The sequence below is a fragment of the Anomaloglossus baeobatrachus genome, chromosome 2, assembly GCF_048569485.1.
Source record: "Anomaloglossus baeobatrachus isolate aAnoBae1 chromosome 2, aAnoBae1.hap1, whole genome shotgun sequence".
NCBI lineage: Eukaryota > Metazoa > Chordata > Amphibia > Anura > Aromobatidae > Anomaloglossus > Anomaloglossus baeobatrachus.
The window spans coordinates 126,170,938-126,197,761 of NC_134354.1; the positions used below are offsets into that span (position 1 = coordinate 126,170,938).

Here is a 26,824-nt window from a genome sequence, read left to right on the forward strand (position 1 = left end):
CCGTCACAATCTGTCGCTTTGAGGAATTACGGTATCCTGCAAAATATTTTACAGGACTACGTTTTTACCCATAGACTTCTATTAGCGACGGATTGTGACTGATAGCCTTGAGTTGCATCCGCCGCATGACGGATCAGTCGTTTACTGACTGACCGTCAGGCGGGAGCAATGCTGCATGTAACATTTTTTGGAGCCGCAAAAAAATGGACTCCGCAGGTGTCTGTCGCCAACAGTCACAATTATAATGGATGTCTATGGTGCTGGATTCCGTCATGCTCTACTGAGCATGCCCAGCATGTTTGGCACACCTATTGGCCTGTTCCAAACAGAAAAGGATCACGACGGACCTGTCAAAAAACGGACGCACGACGGATGTAACGGACTCGACGGATCAGTTTTTTCACTGGATTCCTGTGAACGGAATCCTGTGAAATAACATCAGTTGCGTCAGTTGTCATCTCAAAAATGGCGGATACATTGTTGCGTCGCAACGACGGACCTGTCGGAAGCAAAACAACAGAAATGTGAACATAGCCTAAGGCTATGTTCACACTTCCATTGTTTTGCATCTGTCACAATCAGTTGTGTGACTGATGCACGGATGTGTTGCAGATAGTGCCACAACTGATGTGACTGATGCTGCAAAACAACGATCCGTTGGTTTTTTTGTTTTGTTTTTTTTTACTGTTTAACCGGCGGCCGGCTATTATCGAAGATCAGCTGATCGCTCACAGTAGCCGGCCGCCTGGCGATCAGCTGATCGCTCACAGTAGCCGGCCGCCGGGCGATCAGCTGATTGCTCACAGTAGCCGGCCGCCTGGCGATCAGCTGATCGCTCACAGTAGCCGGCCGCCGGGCGATCAGCTGATTGCTCACAGTAGCCGGCAGCCGGGCGATCAGCTGATCGCTCACAGTAGCCGGCCGCCGGGCGATCAGCTGATCGTTCGGCCGCCGAGAAAGAGAGACATTTGACATTAAACACAAGAGCTGAGCATGCGCAGTGAAATCAAACGGATTCCGCTGCTCAAAAAACATTACATGCTGCGTTCCTGCTGCCCGACGGTCAGTCGTTGATCAGTCACGCGGCGGATGCAAAGCAAGGGCATCAGTCACAATCTGCCACTCATACAAGTCTATGGGAGACAACAGAATCCGTTGTTTCTCAAAGCAGCGGATTGTGACGGATACTAAATAGCGGAAATGTGAATATAGCCTAAGCTGTGTGGCAAGAGGGCACATCTGTGTGTAAACAGGGATCTGCTGTTGGCAATATTCAGGCCACGTGTGGGGGAGACCATAAGAAAGGATCACCCCAAAATAAGACATTATCCCCAGCTGCACTTCTCACCCTCCATGAGACAATCCCATAGAGAATGAATGGAAGGCGAGTTTGCGCATGCGCACCTCCTCTGTGATTGCTAGGGGTCCCAGAGGTCAACCCCTTCATCAGCAAACCAGCCCCTTTGAAGTGAGGCTTGCTGTTCAGTAGTGCCGAATAGTGTCGGGTCTTTCCGGCCCTCACACACCGTACATTCCGCCATTTTTTCCTACATTGATCGGCCGCTGCACCGCGCTATTAGGAACAGCAGCTCAGGCCACGCCCCCTATGCTGCCTTATAAGGAGGGACACTTAAAGACCACGCCCTTGTTCTTACTGACGCAGGAAGCTCGCGGTTACGCCCTTCTCCTGCCGCGCCTGCTGCTGTTGCTAGGGAGCCGTTGCTATAGTGCCGAGCGATTGTCCGCGTGCGCAGGCGGAAGTTCCCGGATCAAGGAGCCGCCATCTTTCCCGGGCTCAGCTAGAGAGAGACAGAAGCGCTGGGAGACGGCGAGAGATACAATCGGCTTCCATCCGCCCAGTAGATCACCTCTAATCCCCGCTAGCTACAGCCATGGAAGAGCGAGAGGATCTAGTGTACCAGGCTAAGCTGGCCGAGCAAGCTGAGCGATATGACGGTAAGAGGAATGTGCGGCTTTTCCCATAGGTCGGCGGGCGGAGAGAATGGAGGCGAGACAAAATGGCGGCTCGGCTGGAGACGGGAGGACGGGACAAAGGAGAGGCGCCCGGAGCTCCTTGTGTGCGGGAGCGGCGCGGTCATGGTGGCGCCGCCATCATTCGGAAGCAGCGAGGGCCGGAGGGCGAGGAATGAGGCGGGAGGGCGGCGGGCAGGAAGGGAGACGGCTGCAAAATGGCGACCGCCGAGCAGGGCGAGCCCCCAGAGCTGCGGAGGGAGCGGCCGTGACAGGGGGGCTCCACGCACCGGCTCTGCCGCAGCCCGCACGGCTCGCCCCCGGCACTCCCATTCATTGTCGGGGCGGCGCACACGTCGTACTGCGGGCCGCGGCCATTACTGGGAGTTGTCAGACCGGTCGTGATGGCGCCGGACGTGTCCCGGGCACAGGGCGCGGCCTCCATTGTTGGGCGGAGGCGCCGGGAGCCGCCATCACCGGGGATCAGTCTACGGTCTACACTGCGCTCCTCCGCGCCGGCTATTGTCCCCTGTTATCAGCCGGGGCACAGGGACGCCTACAAAGAGTCCCCGTGATCTGAGGGGAAACTCCCCAAAAATATCTGCGAGGAGCAATGGTGTGTGAGCAGCGGGACATGGGGGGCCTCTGCGCCCAGAAATGGCATAGAACGGTGCTGCCATTCATTAGTCTGGGCCCATGTAACACGTCTGCGAGCAGGGAGGGATGTACCGTGCAGACCCCCGGGACGGTGACACCCTGGGCTGGGGGATGGCAGCGCAGGCTGATGCCCCTGAGTGGGGGAGGGGGGCTAGAGGGACTGTTGGCTAGCACCCCAGAGAGGGGGACAGCGCAGGCTAATGCCCCGGAATAGGGTGTGGGGAGGGGTAGGAGGGATTGCACTTGCTGACACCCCAGGGTGGGGGGGGATGGCGGTAGGAGGGTTGCTGCTGGCTGACACCCCCGATTGGGAGGGTGGAGGGTTGGCGCTGGCTGACGTCCCACAGGTGGGGGGCAGTGGGAGGGATGGCATCCGGTGGGGGTGGAGCTGAAGCCCCCAAGTTGGGGGGGGGGGGGGTGTCGCTGGCTGACTCCCCTGAGTGGGTGGGGTGGAGGGTTGGCACTGGCTGACGCCCCTGGGTGGGGGGCAGTAGGAGGGATGGCACTCGGAGGGGGGGGGTGGAGGGTTGGCGCTGGCTGATGCCCCTGGGTGGGGGGCATTAGGAGGGATGGCACTCGGAGGGGGGGGGGGTGGAGGGTTGGCGCTGGCTGACGCCTCTGGGTGGGGGCAGTAGGAGGGATGGCACTCGGAGGGGGGGTGGAGGGTTGGCGCTGGCTGACGCCCCTGGGTGGGGGGCAGTAGGAGGGATGGCATTCGGAGGGGGGGGTGGAGGTTTGGCGCTGGCTGACGCACCTGGGTGGGGGGCAGTAGGAGGGATGGCACTTGGAGTGGGGGGGGGTGGAGCTGAAGCCCCCGAGTGGGGGGGTGGAGGGATGGCGCTAGCTGATGCCCCCAAGTGAAGAGTTGGCGCTGGCTGAAGCCCCTGATGGGGGGGGGGGGTTGGGGCTGGCTGACACCTCTTTTCTGGGGTCCCGGGTCCGGTTTCACACTATAGTAAATACACACAAGGCTTCGCCTGGTCTCGTTCATTGCCTCTCCATTCAGTGTCTACAAGACTGGAGGAGGCCGGGTACCGGGCTCTTCTTTTTCCATTCGCCCCATGGATGCTCCTTAGCGCTGCATCATGCACACATTACCATCATCCTCCGATCAGGGATGAAGAGTGGGGTGTTGGCTGTTTTGGACTTTGTGTTCATGTGATGACTGAGCGCCCTACACTCCGGACTTGTACCTATCCTGTAAGAAGTCGGGAAACCCTGATAAGTGCCGCTTTATTATTCTAGTCTAATTGTCAACTTGCCGATCAGTGGCCAGTTGATAACCCTAACCTGGTCAGTACCAGTGATGGTGAGCAGTGCGGTGCTCAGTATCGCAATGATGAGGTCTACGATGATCGCGTGTTCTTCCCTTTACTGGAGTGGAGCAGGGCAGACGCTCGGACAGGCTCGACTTGAGTAACGAGAATAATGGAAGTCAATAATTGGGTAATTCGGCTCTCTACCCTCATAGTCATGTACACAGCATTTCTGGGGAGGGAAGTTTTTTTTCTTTTTTTGACACATTGCATATAAAGTCACTTTTACTCCCAGTAAGAGCCATTCGGAGACTGCAAGTGGCTTCTCCCCGGGGTTCTGCAGTGAAGCGAGCCTTGCTTTGTGTTCAATGTTTCACGAACGATACATCCAAGCACCTGCAATACTTGGCCGAGCACCCCGATGCTTGATCGCGGACGCTCGCCCATCATCAATCAATACCTGCACTTGTCCTCTTCGGCTATTCAGATGTACCGTGAAGGTGGGGACATGGGTCCATCCTCCTAGATGTGGCAATGCGGGAGGTCAATAAACATTAACCAAGGGGAGTGGCAACGCCCAGTTGTAAATTTTATTAATTTGTAGTAACAGCAATTACAAGAAACGCGATTGTTTTATAAGAGATAAAAGCATCTGAGAGATTTTGGGAGTCTGCAGGTTCTCCATAGAGAGATCGATATCTCTTGCTAGAGTATTTCATATAAACCCTTTGCGCTGATGACCCCTTTTTATTGTCCTGAAATCCATTTTAAGGTGGTGTTTTGTAGGGGCGGTGATCTGCAGTTCTGGCTTCGTGGGCTCTGCCATCTTTGCATTACATGTGCATTGGCTGCTCTCATTTAATGGATACTGATCACATGATTTCACATTAACAGTTTCTGCTCTGCGTCCCTCAGGATAGCTCCTGGTGTCTGTACCCCTCCAGTAGTATGTTTAGGACATTTCTGTATGCGTGGAATAAACACAGCCGGTGGACAACATTACGTATTCTGGAATGCGCTTCATAATGTGTGGAAGGGTTCAATTCACTGCTCCACTGGTACGCTGCAGTCAGCTGTTCGCATGGGGGACAGCTCTTGTAATCTAATGGACCCTCGGAGCGAGAATGCTCCTCCACTTTTACTAATAGTCAGAGAACCGAAGACACCTGCCATCTCTAGTGCCTTCATGTGTACGCTGAAAGGGCGTACTGGGGGAAGACCTCCTTCAGGGTGGGATTCCCTTGGAAGGCTGAAATGATAGTAAATGGGTAGCAGGCAGCCACCAATGTGTCCTTGGCGTGAATCTGTCCTGCTCATACAAAGACTTGGTTAAAGTGGTTATGGTTTGTAATCTCACATAGCAGGAGCCATGTATATAACATATTAATAATTTCTCACTGAAAGTTAGGGATATTTGAGTTTTGGGGAAAAGTTCACGTTGTGGGGATATATCATTAAAGTAGGGCATTTAAGTACAATAATCTCAAACAATCTATTGAAACAAAAGCGAACAGTGGTGGGTATACCCCCAAAATCTCTATCACTTGTCATGTGGACTTCAGCATCAATTACAGCTTAACAATCACCTGCTGTTCACAAGGGGAGCTATTGTGTAATGAGGCCATGGTATCCCACTCTTCTTGAAGGGCGGCCCTCAGGTCTTTGAGGTTCAGGGGTACAGAGTTACGAGCCTGTACACAGTGACTCAGCTGATCCCATAGGCTTTTTATGGGATTCAGGTTTAGGTAAAGTGCAGGCCACTCCATTTGAGGCACCCCAGTCTCCAGCAGGGTTTCCCTATTGATGTGACCTCGATGACCTGGAGCACTGAGGCACAATGACTGGATTGATGTTGTAGGGGCTCATTACGGTACTATTCACAAAGTGTATGGCAGTTCTGTATTGACGTGACACACCTACTCACTCTTAACACTACAACCACCAAAGGCTTATCTGGTGACGACAGTGGCTGATGCATAGCGCTCTCTTTGACATTTCAGCATCGTTAGTGGCAATCATTTCTGCTCAGCGTGACTAGACTTTCATCAATGACCAGCACTAAGGCCCATTGGTCCCTCGTTTAGTGAAGATGACGCCTATGCCTGGTTGTCTAGCATGCAGACCACACTGATGTAAATTTTTAAAATGGTCTGACTTAACACTTGAGTGCCTCTCACCTCCCTTAAATATTGCCTTAAGTTGTATGGCATTCATCATCCAGTTCTGAGGAGCATTGTTCACAGCGAAGCAGTCACAAGTGTGGGATGTGACTAAATGATGTCCCATTCAATGTCATCTTGTGCCTCTTCCGGTCTCTCTGTATATCTGTTGCAACCTGCTGATGACGAGCTAAGCTCAATGGTCACTTTCGTCTGAACATCCTCCTTGAAGCCTTGGAATGGCAAGCTGCTGTTCATCAATTGTTAGGTGTCTGCCTCATGATGTCAAAATGTGAACAGCATGATGTGGAGGACTGTTTAAATAGCAATTCTAATTGAACGCCAAAATTTATTGGGCGATTCATGGGTCAAAACAGTGTTTGTTTTTGCCATTAAGCTCCTTGTTATAGAACTGCAAGTTGTACAAGTACTTGCACTGAGCAGTTAGACATGTGCATCCAAAAGCTGAAAGGTTATGTTAAGTTCACCTGAAAACCAAATATCCCTAACTTTTGAGGTGTGTACACTGAACAAAAATACAAATCCAGCACTTGTTTTTGCTCCCATTTTTCATGAGCTGAGCTTGATTTGACTTTTTTTTTTAAATGTGCACAAGGTTTTTTTCTCTATATTCACAAACTTGTATAAATCTGTTATTGAGCACTTCTCCTTTAAAAAGAGAATCCACCGCCCTCACAGGTGTGGTATATCAAATGCTGATTACAGTGTAATTATTGCACAGGTGTGCCTTTGGCTGGCCTCAAATTGAGCAGTTTTATCATACAGCACAATGCCACAAGGTTTGAGGGAGTGTGTAGTTGGCACGCTGACTGTAGAAATGTCCACCAGAGCTGTTGCCCATGAATTGAATGTTCATTTCTCTACCATAAGACCTCTGCAAAAGCGTTTCAAAGAATTTGACAGTGCATCTAACTGGCCTCGTAACCGCAGACCACGTGTAACCACCCCGGCCCAGGACGTCAACATCCAGCATCTCCCCTCAAAGATTGTCAGAGACCAGTCACCGGACAGCGTCTGCAACAATCTGCAGAACCAAAGACTTCGTGCACAAACTCAGTTTCTGGAAAGTTCTCTACCTGACTGCAGTTCGTCGTCGTAACAGACATGAGTGGGCAAGTGCTCATAGTCTGTCGTTCGGCTTGTTGAAGTGTTCTCATCACAGAAAAATTCTGGTTTTCGCTCTACAGGGCAGATGACAGTCTGTGTATGGCATCATGTGGGTGAGCAATTTGCTGATGTCAACGTTGTGAATCGAGAGGCCCATGGTGAGGGTGTGGTATGGGCAGGAATATGCTACGGACACGTGCGTTTTATTGATGCCATTTTGAAGCTGAAAACATGCAAGTTCTTGCATGGTCAGCATACTCGCCCATTGAGCGCACAAAAAAGATCTGTTGCATTGGGTGAGGCAAATGGTTACACCACATACTCATTGGTTCCCCCGGATCACCCCCATACTGTAAAACTGCACATTTTAGAGTGGCCTTTTATAGTGGCCAGAAGGCACACCTGTGCAATGATTATGTCTAAGCAGCATCTTGATAAGGCACTCCTGTGAGCTGGGTGGATTATCGTGGCACTCACTAACACAGATTTAGATAAAGATATGAATAATATTTGAGGAAAAGGTCTTTTGTACATTAAAATTTTTAAAATCTTTTGAGTTCAGCTCATGAAAAATGTGTAATAGTATAATTTTATTTTTAATGGCTTTCTACATGTTTTGCAGGAGCCTTGAGATGGGTCACTTACTGATTTGCGTGTATGGAAGTGGTGAGCTGCATTTTATAAGGAGTAATCCTGGTTGTAAGGCCTCATTCACAAGGCAGTGATTTTACCCTCATGCAAAAAGTTTTCTTCAGTGTTTTTGATCAGTGTAAGGGTATGTGCGCACTAGGCGTTTTTTTACCACATTTTTGCGTTGCGTTTTTGGCTCAAAAGGCTTTTGTTTTTCCAGCGAAGTCCATTCATTTCATTTTTGCTGTCTGCACACAGCTTCTTTTTAAAGCTGCGTTTTTGAAGTGTAAAAATGGACATGTAAATTCTTTTCTGCGTTTTGCTGTTTTTTTTTCCACCCATCCAATGCATTGGAAAAACGCAGCGAAACACAGTAAAAAATGCAGCGAAACGCAACCAAAACGCAGCATTTTTACCGCTGCGTTTTTAACGGCCAGAAAGCAGCATTTTTGATGCCACAAAAAATGGTTAGGTGCGCATATTGCCTGTTCCTCAGTTTTTACTGTTCGATGTTTTCAGTTTTTCCGTGGCTAAAAAAACCTTGGAGTTTTGTCAAGTTAGTGATTTAAGCTATGTGCACACGCTGCGGTTTTTGGCCACTAAAAACGCACAAGCGCACCCGCTCCAAAAAAACGCATGCGTTTTTGCCGCGATTTGGTGCGTTTTTGGCTGCATTTTGCTGCCTTTTTGATCTCTGCGTTTCCCAATGCATTGCATGGGGGAAAAACGCAGGAAAGAATTATGTCCATTTTTTTTTTTTTTTTTTTTTTTTTTTTTTTCTTAAGCTCAAAAACGCAGCTTAAAAAAGTTGTGTGCAGACAGCAAAAAATAAACTCATAGACAGTTTTGAGGCCGAAAAACACTGCGAAAAATGCACTGTGTGAACTTACCCTTAAAATGGACCGCACACAGATTAACCTCCAAGTGCTGTGATTTATTTCTATCTGGACCCATAGACTTGCACTGGCCAGCTTGAGCGGGTACTGATCAAAATCGGATATGTCTTTGATCTTGTGCTGACCACAAAGTCAATAAAAAGATGTGGACACGTGATAAGCCAATAGACCATAATGGGTACTAATCTTGGAATACACTAAAGGCCCCTTTACACACTGAGACTTTCATCGATCCCAACCTGGCCATGATCGCTACAAAGTCTCTGAGTCTCTGGTGAGCTGTCAAATAGACAAACCTGGCCAACGACGCAACAACGATCCGGACCTGCAGAATGACCTAGCACTAACTAACACTGGAAACGAGTGATGTGTCACAATATCTGTCAATCACTATTCTGTCAGTCGGTCTCTCCCTCTCGGTCTCTATTCTCTGTCGGTCCGTCACTATCTCTGTCCCTCTCAGTCTGGCGGTCATTTTCCCCTCCTCTCTCATACTCCCCGATCCGCGGCGCTGCACGGCATTCACACTGCTGCAGCGGCTTTTACTATTTTGAAAAAGCCGGCCGCTCATTAAACAATTTCGTATTCCCTACTTTCCTTGCCCACAGGCGCCTATGATTGGTTGCAGTGAGACACGCCCCCACGCTGAGTGACAGGTGTCTCACTGCACCCAATCACAGCAGCCGGTGGGCGTGTCTATACTGTGCAGTGAAATAAATAATGAATTTAAAAAAACGGCGTGCGGTCCCCCCAATTTTAATACCAGCCAGATAAAGCCATACGGCTGAAGGCTGGTATTCTCAGGATGGGGAGCTCCACGTTATGGGGAGCCCCCCAGCCTAACAATATCAGTCAGCAGCCGCCCAGAATTGCCGCATAAATTATATGCGACAGTTCTAGGACTGTACCCGGCTCTTCCCGATTTGCCCTGGTGCGTTGGCAAATCGGGGTAATAAGGAGTTATTGGCAGCCCATAGCTGCCAATAAGTCCTAGATTAATCATGTCAGGCGTCTCCCCGAGAAACCTTCCATGATTAATCTGTAAATTACAGTAAATAAACACACACACACCCGAAAAAAAATCATTTATTAGAAATAAAAAACAAACACATTCCCTCATCACCAATTTAATCAGCCCCAAAAAGCCTTCCTTGTCCGGCGTAATCCAGGATGGTCCAGCGTCGCTTCCAGCTCTGCTGCATGGAGGTGACAGGAGCAGCAGAAGACACCGCCGCTCCTGTCACCTCCACGCAGCTAATGAAGACAGCCGCGCGATCGACTGAGCTGTCACTGAGGTTACCCGCTGTCACTGGATCTAGCGGTGGCCGCGGTTAACCTCAGTGACAGCTCCGCTGATCGCGCTACTCACCTCAGTTGCTGCGTGGAGCTGACTGGAGCGGCGGTGAGTAGCGCGATCAGCTGAGCTGTCACTGAGGTTACCCGCGGCCACCGCTGCATCCAGTGACAGCGGGTAACCTCAGTGACAGCTCAGCCGATCGCGCGGCTGTCTTCATTAGCTGCGTGGAGGTGACAGGAGCGGCGGTGTCTTCTGCTGCTCCTGCCACCTGCATGCAGCAGAGCTGGAAGCGTCGCTGGAGGTCTGTGGATTACGCCGGACATGGAGGGCTTTTTGGGGCTGATTAAATTGGCGATGAGGGAATTTGTGTTTTTTTTTGTTTTGTTTTTTTTTTCTAATTTTTTTTTTAATTTTTTTCGGGTGTGTGTGTGTTTACTGTAATTTATAGATTAATCATGGAAGGTATCTCGGGGAGACGCCTGACATGATTAATCTAGGACTTATTGGCGGCTATGGGCTGCCAATAACTCCTTATTACCCCGATTTGCCAACGCACCAGGGCAAATCGGGAAGAGCCTGGTACAGTCCCAGAACTGTCGCATATAATGTATGCGGCAATTCTGGGCGCCTGCTGACTGATATTGTTAGGCTGGGGGGCTCCCAATAACGTGGAGCTCCCCATCCTGAGAATACCAGCCTTCAGCCGTATGGCTTTATCTGGCTGGTATTAAAATTGGGGGGACTGCACGCTGTTTTTTTTAAATTTAATTATTTCACTGCACAGTATAGACCCGCCCACCGGCTGCTGTGATTGGGTGCAGTGAGACACCTGTCACTCAGCGTGGGGGCGTCTCACTGCAACCAATCATAGGTGCCTGTGGGCGGGGAAAGTAGGGAATACGAAATTGTTTAATGAGCAGCTGGCTTTTTCAAAATAATAAAAGCCGCCGCAGCAGTGTGAATGCCGTGCAGTGCCGCGGATCGGGGAGTATGAGAGAGGAGGGGAAAATGACCGCCAGACAGAGAGGGACAGACATAGTGACGGACCGAGAGGGAGAGACCAACTGACAGAGAATAGTGATTGACAGATATTGTGACACATCACTCGTTTCCAGTGTTTTAAGTCCCCTTTACACACTGAAACTTTGCTGCACAGCGGGAAACAAAGGACCAAAGAATGGTCCTGAACGATTTGTAGCGATCAGCAACTTCACAGCAGGGGCCAGGTCGCTGATGCGTGTCACACACTGCAATGTTGCTGGGGAGGTCGCTATTACGTCACAAAACCGGTGACGTTACAGCGATGTCGTTTGCGATGTTGCAGTGTGTAAAGCCACCTTAATAGATCTCGTAGGACAATCTGACATCTGAATGAGCCCTTGGCTTGGCCGTACACCGTTTAGATGGTTGTAGGGTGGATACCAGAGTAAGGCCTGGAACGCTATTACACTCCATACATCATACAAGGGTATTTAATGCAGGCCAATTGTTCTCTTGCTTTGTGACCGAAGTAAAATCCGTGAAGTTGATAATCTGACCCCATAAGTCAGCGGGGTCCATCCTGTGCTGTTCGTGTACCGGTCATGTGAGGATTCTGCATATCGTCACTTTTTTTGCTCTGCTCCTGTTGACGAATGCTGTTGTGAGCTGTAACTTTAACTTTGGGTACAGACATGGAGGATGACAGCAGATTGCCAGCTAGACTGCTAAATACCAAGACCAGTGCTCGGTTTATATCAGCATCATAGTTCTCGGTTTGACACTGAAGCAGCAGTCCTGTGCCAGATCTGTCATGTTGTATGACTTGCATTGGAGTCTTTTGGGGTTCACTTCTTTCTGACAGTTTTAAGAATACGAGTCGCATTATTCTTGCTATCACATACAACCACAGTCTGCAAAACTGTGTGAACATAGACTAGATCAGGTTATTGAGGCCTCATCCTGTTAGGGGCTGAGTCTCCATCTACATTTCCATCCCTTTTTGAAGGCAAATATGGCGCAGCGGGTAAAGCTATTCTTGGCATTGAAATGAGTCAGCGGGACCGGCTGAGCCTTCAGATATGAGCAATGGTCTTACACCCACCTTCTCTTAACCATATGTCAGGCCCCAGATGTGAATGATACTCTTACTATTGTGCGCTTGAAGGAAACCCTCCCCTTCCCCACAATACCATGGATCCAGAGGGAGTTGGTCTGACACAAGTGCTCCATAGAGGTTTCCTGTTCCCATCTCCTCTTGAGGGTTGCTCTGTTTTCTACATGAATAGTGTAACAAGTCACACCTATGGTTAGTGATGCTTTATGGTGTGTGTCGTTTGTCTCCCCCCCCCCCCCCCCCCATATTGTTGAGCACAGGCCTGGTACCTTCTAATAAGCTTTTAGCTTTTTAAATATAATGGGAATATTCTAAATCTGCTGTGAAATAACCAGCTACTTTTGCTTTTTTTTTTTTCTTGGCATCCATGATTAAAGTATGACCTTATGCACTTTTTTTTTTTTTTTCTGGGTATGATTACTGCTCATAGTGAATGAAACCTTTTGTAGTACAAAGGCAAAAAAAATGCTTTCTTGCAGTTTCTTAGACTTCATTCACTTTTATAAAGGCATTTCAAGGGATATTTCCTAGAAATATTTCTATACTATGGCTGATCAGTCGGCTCAGACCCCGGAAGTTAAGTGACTGGTAAACTCAATCTGTGATATTGGTGGGGGTCTAGTCTGTTAGCTCTCCAATGATCCGTGTCAATTGCATGTCCTTGCGCTTAAAAATATATTTTTGGTAATGTACAGTGGGTACGAAAAGTATTCAGACCCCTTTCACTTTTTCATTATTTGTTTCATTGCAGCCATTTGGTGAACTCAAAAGTTCATGTGTTTTTTTTCTCAATGTACACTCTGCACCCCATCTTGACAGAAAAAAAGATGTAGAAATTTTTGCAAATGTATTAAATAAGGAACCTGAAACATAACAACATGTTCATAAATATTCAGACCCTTTGCTCACACTCATATTCAAGTCACATGCTGTCAATTTCCTTGTGATCCTCCTTGAGATGGTTCTACTCCTTCATTGGAGTCCAGCTGTTTAATTAAACCGTTAGGACTTGCTTTGGAAAGGCACACACCTGTCTATATAAGACCTCACAGCTCAGAGCATGTCAGACCAAATTAGAATCATGAGGTCAAAGGAACTGCACAAGGAGCTCAGACAAAATTGTGGCAAGGCACAGATCTGACCAAGGTTACAAAAGAATTTCTGCAGTACTCAAGGTTCCTAAGAGCACAGTGGCCTCCATAATCCTTAAATGGAAGACGTTTGGGACCACCAGAACTCCTCCGAGATCTGGCCGTCCAGCCAAACTGAGCAACCGTTGGAGAAGAGCCTTGGTGAGAGCGGTAAAGAACACCAAGATCACTGTGGCCGAGCTCCAGAGATGCAGTAGGGAGATAGTTGACTTTGTGGAACTTTCTACCATCACTGCAGCCCTCTTCAGTCGGGCCCTTATGCTAGAGTGGCCCAACAGAAGCCTCTCCTCAGTGCAAGACATATATGAAAGCCTGCATAGTTTGCAAACAAAACACATGAAGGACTCCCAGACTGAGAAATAAGATTCTCTGGTCTGATGAGACAAATCTTTTTGGTGATAATTCTAAGCGATGTGTGGAGAAAACCAGGCACTGCTAATCACCTTCCCAATACAATCCCAACAGTGAAACATGGTGACAGCATCATGCTATGGGTTGTTTTTTTTTTTTTTTTTTTAGCTGCAGGGACAGGACGACTGGTTGCAATTGAAGGAATGATGAATGTGGCCAAGTAGAGAGATCCTGGAAGAAAACCTCTTCCAGAGTGCTCTGGACCTGAGACTTGGCCGAAGGTTCATCTTCCAACAAGACAATGTCCCTAAGCACACTGCTAAAATAACAAAGTAGTGGTTTCAGAACAATTCTGTGACCATTCTTGACTGGCCCAGCCAGAGCCCTGACCTAAACCCAATTGATCATCTCTGGAAAGACCTGAAAATGGCTGTCCACCAGCGTTCAACCATCAACCTGATGGAACTGGAGTGGATCTTCTACGCAATACTGAGCAAAGGGTCTGAATACTTATGACCATGTGAGATTTCAGTTTTTTTTTTTTTTTTCTTCACTCAAGATAGGAAGCAGTGCACATTAAGGAGGAAAAAAAATGTGAAACAGTGAAAAATTTAAAGGGGTTCTCCTGAACAATGCAGTGAGGAATTCCAGGGAATTGTTATACAGATCCATAACCGGAAACTATAAGGTGGCCTAAAGGACAGTGAATTTCTCACGACTCTGTAACATACCCTGATGAACCCCAAAAATTGTGTGTGTGTGTGTGTGTGTGTGTGTGTGTGTGTGTGTGACACGTTTGGGATTCTTCTGGGAGTCAAATTACCAGGAAGATAAGTTTAACCCCTGAATGGGACATACTTTCTTTTGGGCCTATAATATTCTGTTGGTCAAAGGACCCTTATATATAGATGTCGCTCAACCAATTGTTATCTATAGACTGGAGGGATCTCTAGTAGGACAATTTGCATAGTTTGTCCCATTTGGGACTGATTTTATGACCTCACTTATATCCTCAATAATGACCTTGTGCAATGTGTGATTTGTATTTTGACTTCAGCACTAACTGCACCTCCCAGGGTGATGGATATGGCACTTTGCTAAGTTTAGGGTTTATAGGCCGCGTCGACGTTGAGCGGGGGTGCCCAAAACCTTACGGTGTAACCTCCGCGGTTAGGAAGGAGAGAGACTAGGGAATTTTAGCCCAGTCCCTTAAGCTTATACTCCTATATCTTCTTTAAGAGAACAATTTGTTTACACCAGATTATCTCGCACTTTATAGCTTACCCTACTTATATGTACTCACCCCTGCACGACTTTTGCTGTGTGTTTACTGACCGTTGGAGCTAATTGTGTTATATGGCTTTGACCCATTTTAATTATAATTAATAAATATCTGCTTTTAGAGGTTTTTTCAGTCTTTTGCTTATCTACATACCATTAGTGGTCAGCTTGAATGTTTAGGTTCTGAAATCCAAGAAAGTGATGTTTGTAAAATGAGCGGCTTTTTGAGTGACAGCAGCTGAGGAGCAGATCATATATTCAGTTATCCCCTCCCTCTGTTAAAATTAGCATAAGCGTTATACAAACGATTCACTTTGTCAAGCAGGACCTGTGGTGAGGTCATACCCATGTGACCTGGTATCCAGCTTTGGTGGCTGAGGCCCTGCCTCTTCTGGTCACATGGCTATGACCTCACCACAGGTCCTGCTAGACAAAGTGAGTCATTTGTATAATACTTATGCTAATTCTAACACAGGGAGGGGATAACTATGAATATATGATCTGCTCCAGTGCAGCTGTCACTCAAGAAGCTGCTAATTTTACAAACTTCACTTTCTTGGATTTCAGAACCTAAACATCCGAGCTGACCACTAATTGTATGTATAGATTCAGCCTGATAGTGCCAGTATAGCACTGGCTTTAGGTTATATGCGAAAATCCTGGTGACTGGTTCCCTTTTTAAGGGTTATTTTCCACTTGCAATTTACATGTGCGATCCGATAACACATCAGGTACCAGTGTTAATCAATGAGGCAGTGTCCTTCTGCAATTTTTTTTTCCTCAGCTCTGATTGTGCTGAGGTTCAAATCACAGCTAGCTGCGTAGATCGCACCAGACTTGCTGTAGGTGCGAGAAAAATATCGCAACGGCATTGCATACGCATGTCATACGGATGGCATACGCATGAGAAAAATCTACACACTCGCATGGCATACAGATGCTAGCTGAATGAAAAAAAACAAAAAAAAAAGCAGACCATATGCATGACACTCGTCCATGTTTTTTGGGACGAGCATCGCAGGAATTATTTTATCGCAAGTGGAAAAGATATCTCTAAAGTGAGCTCAGCAGCTATCCCAGGGTAGACTGCGGGCACCACTCACTGCTGCCAATGCAAGACACCAGGAGGCGCTCTCGTGGACTGGCAAAGTACAGCATGGTTTAGTTTACTACAAAATGCGGTTAGGCTATGTGCCCGTGGGGAAAGTGCCCTATGGATATATCCGCAGGACATTCCGCAGGAGTTCCCAGAAAACCGCAGCACAACTTTGTTTCCATGCTGCGGATGTATTGCGGAATATCCTGTGGATATGCTGCGGGCATTCTGCATTGAGGATACAGTACCATTGCTTCGGCACTGCATCTTCAATACAGAACAAGTGCTGGAGTGATTGGGGAGTTCATACTTGCCTCCATCACGCAGCACTTCACTTTCCGTCAGTGTCTGTCTGCACTTTGCAGGAGAAGGTGGGCGGGCCTGAACTAGCTCCGGCTGTCACATGACCGAAGCTCGTGCAGGCCCCGCCCACCACCTCCTGCTCCTCTGGTGCAGAGGAACGCGGCGTAGCCAGGAAGTGACTCCAGTGTCTTCAATCAAGGCAGGTAAGTATAGGATCGTGCGGAAAAATCTGCAGGAATAATTGACATGCTGCAGATTTTTCTGCAGGAAAATCCACATTATGTGGAAAAAACGCAGCATGAGCACAGCACTCCCCAAATGCCATAGAAATGGCTGGGGACTTGCTGTACTGCGGATTTGAGAAATCCGCGGAATTTCCACAAAAAAAATTGCGGCGAACTTTCCGCAGCGTGGGCACAAAGCCTTAGGGATAAATTATATTTGAAAGGGAACATTCTCTTGAAGTCGCCTCTTTATAACATTAAAATCAGAAAATGAAAACATTTTGCTTTGGGCATTTTATTATTCACCAGTTGGGAACAATCTGCCAATTGGCATTAACAAGTGTCTGCATACAACTCTGGACCCTTGGTTTCATGGTCTTGTGGCTCTAATCCTTTTACCACAAATTTGATCTCCGATTTAGTCTCAGACCTGATCTATAAGAGGAGCGTTCTTGTCGCAAAAAAAATAAATAGATTTATCTTGCAGATTTCACACACGCCACACTGGCTTTTTTTTAGACTTCCTGTCCTTTTCATGACGTTTCTAGAGTGTTTATCAGAGGCTGGATTACCTCAACAGGTAACACTTTTATGCACAGCTAGCAAAGGACTCATTGGTCACAATTGGTGATGTCGCGGCTGAATAGTCCAAAAAATAGAAAATTACGCACTCCGTATCAACACAGTGCTTATTAGGGATGATCAAATATTCGGCAATATTTAGCTTCGCGATTATCCGACGAATAGTTTGCCGCTATGTGAATATTCGATGCGCAATGAAAGTCTATGGGAAGCCCGAATAGTTGCTATTCGGCAACTATTCGGGTTTCCCATAACTTACATTGTGCATTGAATATTCGTGAATTGCGGCTACCTATTCGGCGAGTATGGGCGTTGCCGAATATTTGAGGTATTCGATCACCCTAGTGCTTATCCTTTATTGAAACCAATGCATGAGCTGTGCTGGGCAAACAGTATCCCTGTCTGGCTAGTGCTGTTTTGCGTAGAACGCGGTCACTGCTGACTGTTTCTCCCTTCACAAGCACACGCTCATTAGATGCTTCAAAACAGAAGATTGTGGCTAATGTATGTTTACCTGAAACAGGAAGCAAGTTAATCTAAAAGTGCCCCTTTGACCAGTGTAATATACAGATTTTGATGGGGGGTGGGAACATTGCTGAAATTATTTAAATACATTTAACAAACTGATTTGAAACAATAGTTCTTTTTCTGTTGTCACATTCCCTTTAATTATGTTGAGACCACGACAATGCTGGCAGTCATTTTCTATACACAGAAAGTAATTGTTTGCCTTTCAGAGGACATTACAGGAGATGTCTCTAGTGTATTGTCTATGCTGGTGTAGTGGGCTTACGCTGGTCATCCCATAATTTCATAATTTTATGCCGCTGACAATTTCTACATTGTCCCTGGCCTTGTAATATGGTGGATGCAGCTGGAAATGTGCCCTGTGGACATGCCGGGTTATAATGCACACTGGTTGCCAGCTTTCAATAAACTTTTGGGCTTACCCCCTCATGAATTTTTTAAACGGGACTATCAAGTTTTATTCAGTTGTCTTGGTAAAATATCCTTTCTCCAAATATGAGCCACTACTTTCCCTGACCTCTTCTAAATTCTTCATTCAGTGTGAAAAGATGCTGAAATTTGCCTTTCTTAAAGGGACTATCTAGTAAAAGGACATTTATTTATTTTTTTTCTTTATACAAAGTAGGCCTTATAAAATAAGACTCATTATTCGCTTGCGTTTGAGAGAATAGATTGCCAGGTCAGAGGGATCAAAGTGCAGCTGCCTATTGAGGTCTATGGAGGAAGGAGGTGAATGAGAAGCAGAGATGGGGCAGCTACCTCTTATTGTTGGGGTATACTTATCGTACACCAGTGCACTTTAGCGCTGCTGTATGTCCTCATGGTGCTGCTACAGGGACAGGAGAGCCTGAATCCCTCATGTCCGTGTTTTTTGAGGCCATTATTGCAGTTTCTACCCACTAGCTCAGACTGCTATAAATCTGGTAACCTGCAGATGGGAAATCTATGACAGCATACAAGTCAAATAATGGCCAGAAATAATACTGCTTTTAAAGTACACATGCTATTTCTGAAGTCACCTGAAATGACACTATCTGCTTTAACCCCTTCACGACCAAGGACGGATCTGTCATGGAGCGTGTGACGTTAAGACCCGCCCCCTGCCGCGGGCAGGTTGCGGTGATCCGCGCACATATCAGCTGTTTCCAACAGCTGACATGTGTGCCTGCATGTTACGAGTGGAATCGCTTCCACTCGCAACATTTAACCCCTTACACCTCGCTGCCATAGTTTCGGTGGTTGCCATGGTAGCACAGTGTCATGTGATGACGCCTGTAGCTAACATGAGTCACTTCCTCTCAGTGCCGGCATAATGCCAGCACGGAGAGTAAAGCAGCGTATCTGCAGATCTTAGCTCTGTAGCTGAGATCTACAGATAGATCAGAGCAATCGGATTGCTGATCGCTATAGCCCCCTAGGGGGACTAGTAAAATAAAAAAAAAAACCCGAAAAATCACCTCCCCCCCCCCCCCCCTTTCGCCCCATTGAAAATTAAAGGGTTAAAAAAATATACACACATTTGGTATCGCAGTGTTCAGAAATGCCCGATCTATCAAAATATATAAAATAAATTATTCTGATCAGTAAACAGCGTATCGGCAAAATTCCAAATGCCAAAATTACGTTTTTTTTTGGTCGCCGCAAGTTGTGCGCAAAATGCAATAACAGGCGATCAAAACGTATCATCTGCGCAAAAATGGTACCATTAGAAACATCAGCTCGAGACGCAACAAATAAGCAGTCAGTGAGCCATAGATCCCGAAAAATGAGAACGCTACGGGTTTCGGAAAATGGCGCAAAATGTGCTCCACTTTTATTAGACTTGTGAATTATTTTTTTTTAACCCCCTTAGATACAAGTAAACCTATTCATGTTTGGTGTCTACAAACTCGCAACGACCTAAGATATCACACCGACACATCAGTTTTACCATATAGTGAACACTGTGACTAAAATATCCCAAATACTATTGTGCCATCACACTTTTTTTGCAGTTTTTCCACACTTGGAATTTTTTTACTGTTTTCCAGTACACTATATGGTAAAACTTATGGTTTCATTTAAAAGTACAACTCGTCCCCCAAAAAAAACAAGCCCTCAAATGGCAAGATTGACAGAAAAATAAAAACGTTATGGCTCTTGGGAGAAGGGGAGCAAAAAACAAAAACTGAAACCGCTCTGGGACTGAAGGGGTAGAAAGTGGCTGCCACTTTCTACTCTAAGTGCAGCTTTCCTCACAAATTGTCAAAAAAAAACGGCTGCTGGTAAAGGAGCCTCCTCCAATTGTAAAACCGCACACATGGGAAGGCTGCTTTCTTCTGGAGGAGGATGACACACTGGTCATATTCTCCTCCAGCAGCAGTTATATGGGCAGAAGTGCTGGTCAGCTTGAGGAAACTGCACAAAGAGAAAATGACCAACCCCTTTAAGTTTGAAGAAATGTGTCCTTGTATTTACCGCTCATTGTATTTACCGCTCAATCAGAATTAACAAGTAATGTTTTCCTATATATATAGTTCTGAGCTGTATGGAATTTGTGTTGCTTATGGAAACCAGACAAACTAGTTTTCTTTTGATATTGATGTCCATTAGTGTATTAAAGGGAATCTGTCACCAGGTTTTTGGTGCCTAATCTGAGAGCAGCATAACATAGCGACAAAGACCCCGATTGCAGTGATGTCATTACTGGGCTGCTTTATTTAGTTTTCATAAAATCAGGTTTATCATTTGATCACTAGTAATTCTGTTGGGCTGTCCTCCATATTCTTGAGCTCTGTACAACCCAAACCCACCACTGGCAACTTTCTGCCTATGCAGTGTTCTCAGAGCTGTCAATCAGTTATATCAAAACTGCAGCCTAGTAAGTGACACATCACTCGAATCAGGGTATTTGCCCCTACATAATGTTGCTTTTAGCTGGGATAGAAAAAAACCTGGTCAGATTTCACTTTTAAAGGGTTATTCCTACCCGTAGCAAGTTATTGGGGACACCCTAATTATCCATAGAAAGGTACTGTAAACTTCCCTGTTGAAATGTGGCTGTGTTGTACTTGATTTTCTCTGGCAGTCCTATAGTCAATGAATGGAGATGTAGGTGTTCTAACTGGGTATTTCTGGGTCTCCTTTTTGCAATCGTGGGGTCCCAGCAGTGCTCACAAGCTATCCCATAGCTTGCTAATGCTGGGTTCACACATGGCGACAGCGATAACTACGTCGCTGTTACGTCACCATTTTCTGTGACGTAGCAGCGACCTAGTAAGTCGCTGTTATGATCGCTGCTTAGCTGTCAAACAGCAACGCAGCAGCGATCATCACATCGCTACATGTGCAGGGAGCCGCGCACACTGCTTAGCGCTGGCTCCTTGCTCTCCTAGCTACAGTACACATCGGGTTAATTACACGATGTGTACTGCAGCTACATGTGCAGGGAGCAGCGCACACTGCTTAGCGCTGGCTCCCTGCACTCCTAGCTACAGTACACATCGGGTTAATTAACCCGATGTGTACTGCAGCTACATGTGCAGAGAGCAGGAGCCGGCACTGGCAGCGTGAGAGCGGCAGAGGCTGGTAACGAAGGTAAATATCGCGTAACCACCTTGGTTACCCGATGTTTACCCTGGTTACAGCTTACCGCACCTGCCAGATGCCGGCTCCTGCTCTCTGCTCGCTTCATTTCGTCGCTCTCTCGCTGTCACACACAGCGATCTGTGCGTCACAGCGGGAGAGCGACAAAAAAACGAACCAGGGCTGTGTGTAACGAGCAGCGATCTCACAGCAGGGGCCAGATCGCTGCTCAGTGTCACACACAGCGAGATCGCTAATGAGGTCACTGTTGCGTCACAAAAACCGTGATTTAGCAGTGATTTCGGTAGCGATCTCGCTATGTGTGAAGCACCCCTAAGTTGATAACCTTTTTAACCAAGTGTACCAGGTCACTTAAAGTGGTGCAGGGAGGCACCATCTATCACATTGCATGTGTATTTAAAAGGGCATCCTAGAATACCATGGCAGACATCACAATATGTACTGTGTGTGCTTGGCAGGACTTCAGGCTGTCGCAGACGTCTGAGTGCCTACACTAATGGAATATTAGAGCTGTGTAATTGGCATACAGCCGCCCTGTTTCCCAAGAGATTGAGATGTAGTGTTTGGGATTAAATCGCATAAACGCGGACGTCCTCACCATATGGAGGTTGGCCGGATGTAGTCAGACGTTAGGAGTATATGGTGACACGAAGTCTGTGAGGACCTGACAAGGGATGAACACAGCATATTTCTTATTAAAGCTGTCTGCGTGTAACACTGCAAAGGTTTATGGGCAAGGGTGGAGAAAAGTTAGCGTAAGAATGGTATAACAATGTATCAATAAAATGCAAAGTGAATGAACAAGAGCTGTATGTTTGAGGTCATTGTTCCTCCTTCCAATAATTTGGAGCGAAGCAGACTCCATGATGATTATTATTATTAATTATTATTTATTATTATTATTATTATTATTATTATTATTATTATTATTTTTCTGTTTGGGGGACCATAGGGTTGGAGAAGGAGTTATGCGAATAGTGGATAACTCCTTTATGGCAATTTTGGCACTCTGGATTGTGATTTAGCTAATGCCTCTTTCATACCTACTCTGAACCACATAATCGGCATATTCGATGAGGGTCGTGGCGTATGTGGCCATTTATCAGTAATTCCACACATTGCTTGCTGGTCCTTTTGCAATATATAGCCGCACAATGAAGGGTGTACAGAATGGCCCGTGTGCATGCACTGACCGCCTGTTCAGCTGCGATTTAGTGCTGCTTTTATATGCATTTTGGTGCCTACCAGAGAAAAATGCACTGACTTTCACAATTTTAGTACTTCTGCATTTTGCAGCAAGCTGTGGCAGCCTACAGGAGGGATTAGTTTGTTGGAAATCTGTGTACTTAAGCGAGTGCTTGTTACCTTTTATCTGATCCGTTTTAGCTGTGAGGCGTGCCACTCGTCGCTTCCAGCCTGCGTGTGAATGATTCAGTGTTTACTCTGGCAAGTATTGTACAGCTAGCCATTCATCATTTGTACTACATGTGTAGATAAGCAGTTTCTGAATGGGAGATGCTCATGGCACAGAATGGTACCCATCTATCAAGTGTGCAGAATCTGACAGTCATTTCAAGGCGGAGCTCACATGTCCAGTAACTAAGAAAACTTGATCAGTTTTCAATTGACTAAAATAACTGATTCGATCACATTGACTCATGTTTAAGCATTTATGTCTATCACGTTTTTTGGTTTAGCTATATTTTACTTTTCGGATAAAAACCTGCTGTTTGCATGTGTCCAGGGTGCCTGAATTCGCTATTAGGCTGAATGTTATGTTGCTGATGTTTAATAAAACGTTACTCCTCCCCTCCTAGAAATGGTTGAATCAATGAAGAAAGTGGCCGGGATGGACGTGGAATTGACAGTAGAAGAAAGGAACTTGCTGTCTGTTGCATATAAGAATGTGATTGGAGCCAGAAGAGCGTCTTGGAGGATAATCAGCAGCATTGAACAGAAGGAAGAGAACAAAGGCGGAGAAGATAAACTTAAAATGATCAAGGATTATCGGACAACGGTGAGACGCTTACTTCGCATGTTTTAAGATCTTTTTTTTTTTTTTTTTATTTTAAAATATATATAGCCACTTGTGACTTTTAGGATCGCTACTTCCAATAGGTGGCGCTGTGCTAGAGTTTGTCTCCTTTACTGGAGAGACAATTTGAATATTTCTTAGAGGGGCATGGCAGCTATTAGTCCCCTTACCTGGCAGCCAGACTGGCTTGCAAAGTCTCCTTAAGGAGAATAGTGTTCCCCCGTGGTCCCCACATAGCTTTCTCATGAGCCAGATCAGACACCCCCATACTTTGCACTGACGAGGGGCAAGCACCCCGAAACACCGTGTCTGCAAATTGGGATTCTGATCTGGCTTATATATCCTGAGTCATATTGCAAAGGATTGTTGAAAATCCACTTGTGACTTTTAGGATCGCTACTTCCAATAGGTGGCGCTGTGCTAGAGTTTGTCTCCTTTACTGGAGAGACAATTTGAATATAGCCACAGACATTTCAGTAACAAAAATCTGCAATATTCAGCTAAGATGAATGGGACTTGTAGAATTGTTTGCAGCAGGACCACTTTCACATGCTTGGAGGTTCACAATGTAGAATTTCAACGACTAGATTGTATAAATTAACATTAAACCAAAAGACTTCCAGAACCCTGGTTCAGTAGCCACCCTGGTAGTCCATGGCTGCCTAGCAGAGCCCTGTGAACTTCCTCCTACCTACCATGGTGTTCAGCACCACTTTTGATTAGTAGACCCATAAACCCAGCTGTACTGACACATTTGAAAAATGACTTCACCCTGGGCCGACTAATCAGAAGGTGTCCGCTTCTGGTCCAGAGGAGTTGTGGGGTCCATGACTCCTCTTCCCTAACCCATGATTTATGTGAGATCCCCCTCCCACCTGTCCATCATGTGCTATCCTCTATATAGTAAGGTATCAAATGTGGGAGATGTAGAGTTATATTTCTGGACCTTGTATCATTTGAGACGGTACCTGCCTGTGGTCATACAGATTTGGCTGCAGTCCTTGCTCTAGGTTCTGGTGTATGCTACTGTTTCTGGGAGGGGGTGTGCCATACTGAATGACTAAGCATGGAAGGAATGGGGTGCTGAAAAGGGGAACAGTATTACAGGAAATGAATGACAGATGTGGCTATACTTGTGCACACACAATCCGGCATGCAGCAGTAACTCGCCAACACTTGCAGTATTTACTTATTAACGAATATATGTGGCAGAAAGTGCCCCTTGCTTCACATGACAACTGACACTTTGTATGACTTTGTATTGTAGGTTGAGACTGAACTGAAATGTATCTGTGGTGACATTCTGGATGTACTGGACAAGCACCTCATTCCAGCTGCAAGCAGTGGAGAGTCTAAGGTTTTTTATTATAAAATGTAAGTAACTGCAGTGTCTGTAGGTATTGAGTCCTGATCATAGAGAGCATTGCTAAGGCTCCTTTCACACTGCGTTTTGCCTTACATTCACAGGTCCCGTTGGGTCATCTGTCCTAACCGCCCCTCCCCCACCCCACAAAGTGTGTTTCGGACGCATGCGCCGACAGGGCCATTGACTGTAATGGAGCACACTACATTGGCGTGTGCTCTGTTTTGTACCATTTTTGCACATATTCGTTTTCTGCAGGTGGACACCTGTACATAGTTGACTACGTTCAGGTGTCCGTCTGCAGAAAACAAATATGAACAAAATAGTACAAAACAGAGCACACGCTAACGTAGTGTGCTCCATTACAGTCAATGGCCCTGTCTGCGCATGCGTCTGAAACACACTTTGTGGGGGTGGGACGGTTCGGGCGGATGCCCCGACGGAAGCTGTGAACAGAAGGCAAAACGCAGTGTGAAAGGGGCCTAAGTTATACCGTTGTTGAAGAGCGGATACAATTTTATATACTGTTACTAAATGTCCACAATAGTACAATACCTGGAGCCTGGGAATGGACTTTAAGTTATTGTTTTATATGTAATGTTTGAGTTTTTCTTGTGTTTTTTTTTTTTTCTAAATTTTTTTCTTTTTTTTTTCTTTAGGAAAGGAGACTACCACCGATATCTGGCAGAGTTTGCCATAGGCAATGACCGAAAGGAGGCTGCAGAGAACAGCTTGGTAGCCTATAAAGCTGCAAGCGATATCGCAATGACAGAACTTCCTCCAACACATCCCATTCGTTTAGGTCTCGCACTCAATTTCTCTGTGTTCTATTATGAAATTCTTAATTCCCCTGATCGTGCATGCAGGTATGTTATAATGAAATGATTGAGTTAAAGGTTATGCAGTTAATTTAACAGTTACTTCAGTGATTAGTTAATACAATTTCGGGCTGCAATCTGTTCTTCATTTTAAGACTTCCTGGTATGCAGCTGTTGCCATGGGAGTGTCCGACTAAGGTTATGTTCACACATCAGGTTTTTGCTCTGCGGTACAATCCGGCGATTTGCAGGAACACCGTATCAGTTTTTTTCAGGAAAACAGTTTTTTTTTTTTTTGTTTTTTTTTTTGCCGTTGGGTGAGTGTTTTCCTCATAGACTTTTATTAACGCCGGATTGTGCCGCATGTACTTGCGTTTGATCCGTTTTTTGCCGGATGCGGAAAAATCGTCACTCCGGCGGCCGCACAGGACGCAGAGAGGAACTTTTTTTTTTTTTTTTTTCCTGCAGCAAAAAAAAAAAACACAGCGCCGGGTGCGGCATGATGCATAATGAAAGTCTATGCGCCCTGGATCTGGTGGCATGCATCAAATGCCGGAAGCATGTACCGGATCCGGGTTTTACTTCTGAGCATGCCCAGAAGTGATAAAAAGTCATTGCTTGTCAGAAAATCAATCACTCTCAAACTCTCACTCACTGACTCATTCACCCACTCACCGATCACGGGCGTGGCGCTGCACGGCTGTCACAAAGCTCTGGTGGCTTCTCCTGATTTGAAAATGCCGACCGCCCATTATTCAATCTCGTATTCCCTGCTTTCCCCGCCCACCGGCGCCTATGATTGGTTGCAGTCAGACACTCCCCCATGCTGAGTGACAGCTGTCTCACTGCAACCAATCACAGCCGCCGGTGGGTGGGTCTATATATGTGCAGTAAAATTAATTTAAAAAAACGACGTGCGGTCCCCCCCAACTTTGATACCAGCCAAGATAAAGCCACACTGCTAGGGGCTGGTATTCTCAGAATGGGGAGCCCCCCAGACACACACCCAAAAAAAATACTTTATTTGGAATAAAAGACAAAAAACACCCTCTTTCACCATTTTATTAAAATCCCCAAATACCCCTCCAGGTCCGACATAATCCACAGAGGTCCCACGACGCTATCGGCTCTGCTACATGAAGCTGACGGGAGCGGCAATAGAACACTGCCGCTCCCGGGAGCTCCACGCAGCAACTGAAGGGAGTCGCGCTGTCAGCGGGGACGTCACTGAGGTAATGCCTGGGTGTGCGGTGATGGTACGTGCGGGAGTGCCGGTGTATGTGAGGTGATGGTGCGAGCGGGAGTGCCTGCGTGTGTGGTGATGGTGGGGGCGGTAGTGCGGTGATGATGGGGTCTCAGCATAAAAAACGGATCTTTTTTACTGGATCCGTCGCATCAGTTTACACAATCTGAGACTG

At 46.5% G+C, this 26,824-nt stretch overlaps 1 protein-coding gene across 2 annotated transcripts in view; it reads left to right on the forward strand.

Annotated features, from left to right (window-relative positions):
* The first annotated feature begins 1,742 nt into the window (after nucleotides 1–1,742).
* The window catches only part of YWHAE (tyrosine 3-monooxygenase/tryptophan 5-monooxygenase activation protein epsilon), a 33,967-nt gene continuing 8,885 nt past the window's right edge, over nucleotides 1,743–26,824 (forward strand). The window contains exons 1-4 of one of the 2 annotated variants that reach the window (XM_075335320.1): nucleotides 1,743–1,956; nucleotides 23,008–23,207; nucleotides 24,493–24,599; nucleotides 25,248–25,454. In XM_075335320.1, the coding sequence (XP_075191435.1) occupies nucleotides 1,893–1,956; nucleotides 23,008–23,207; nucleotides 24,493–24,599; nucleotides 25,248–25,454 (578 nt within the window). In that variant the 5' untranslated portion in view covers nucleotides 1,743–1,892. The remainder of the gene's footprint in view (nucleotides 1,957–23,007; nucleotides 23,208–24,492; nucleotides 24,600–25,247; nucleotides 25,455–26,824) is intronic. The other variant, XM_075335319.1, reaches the window with a different exon arrangement.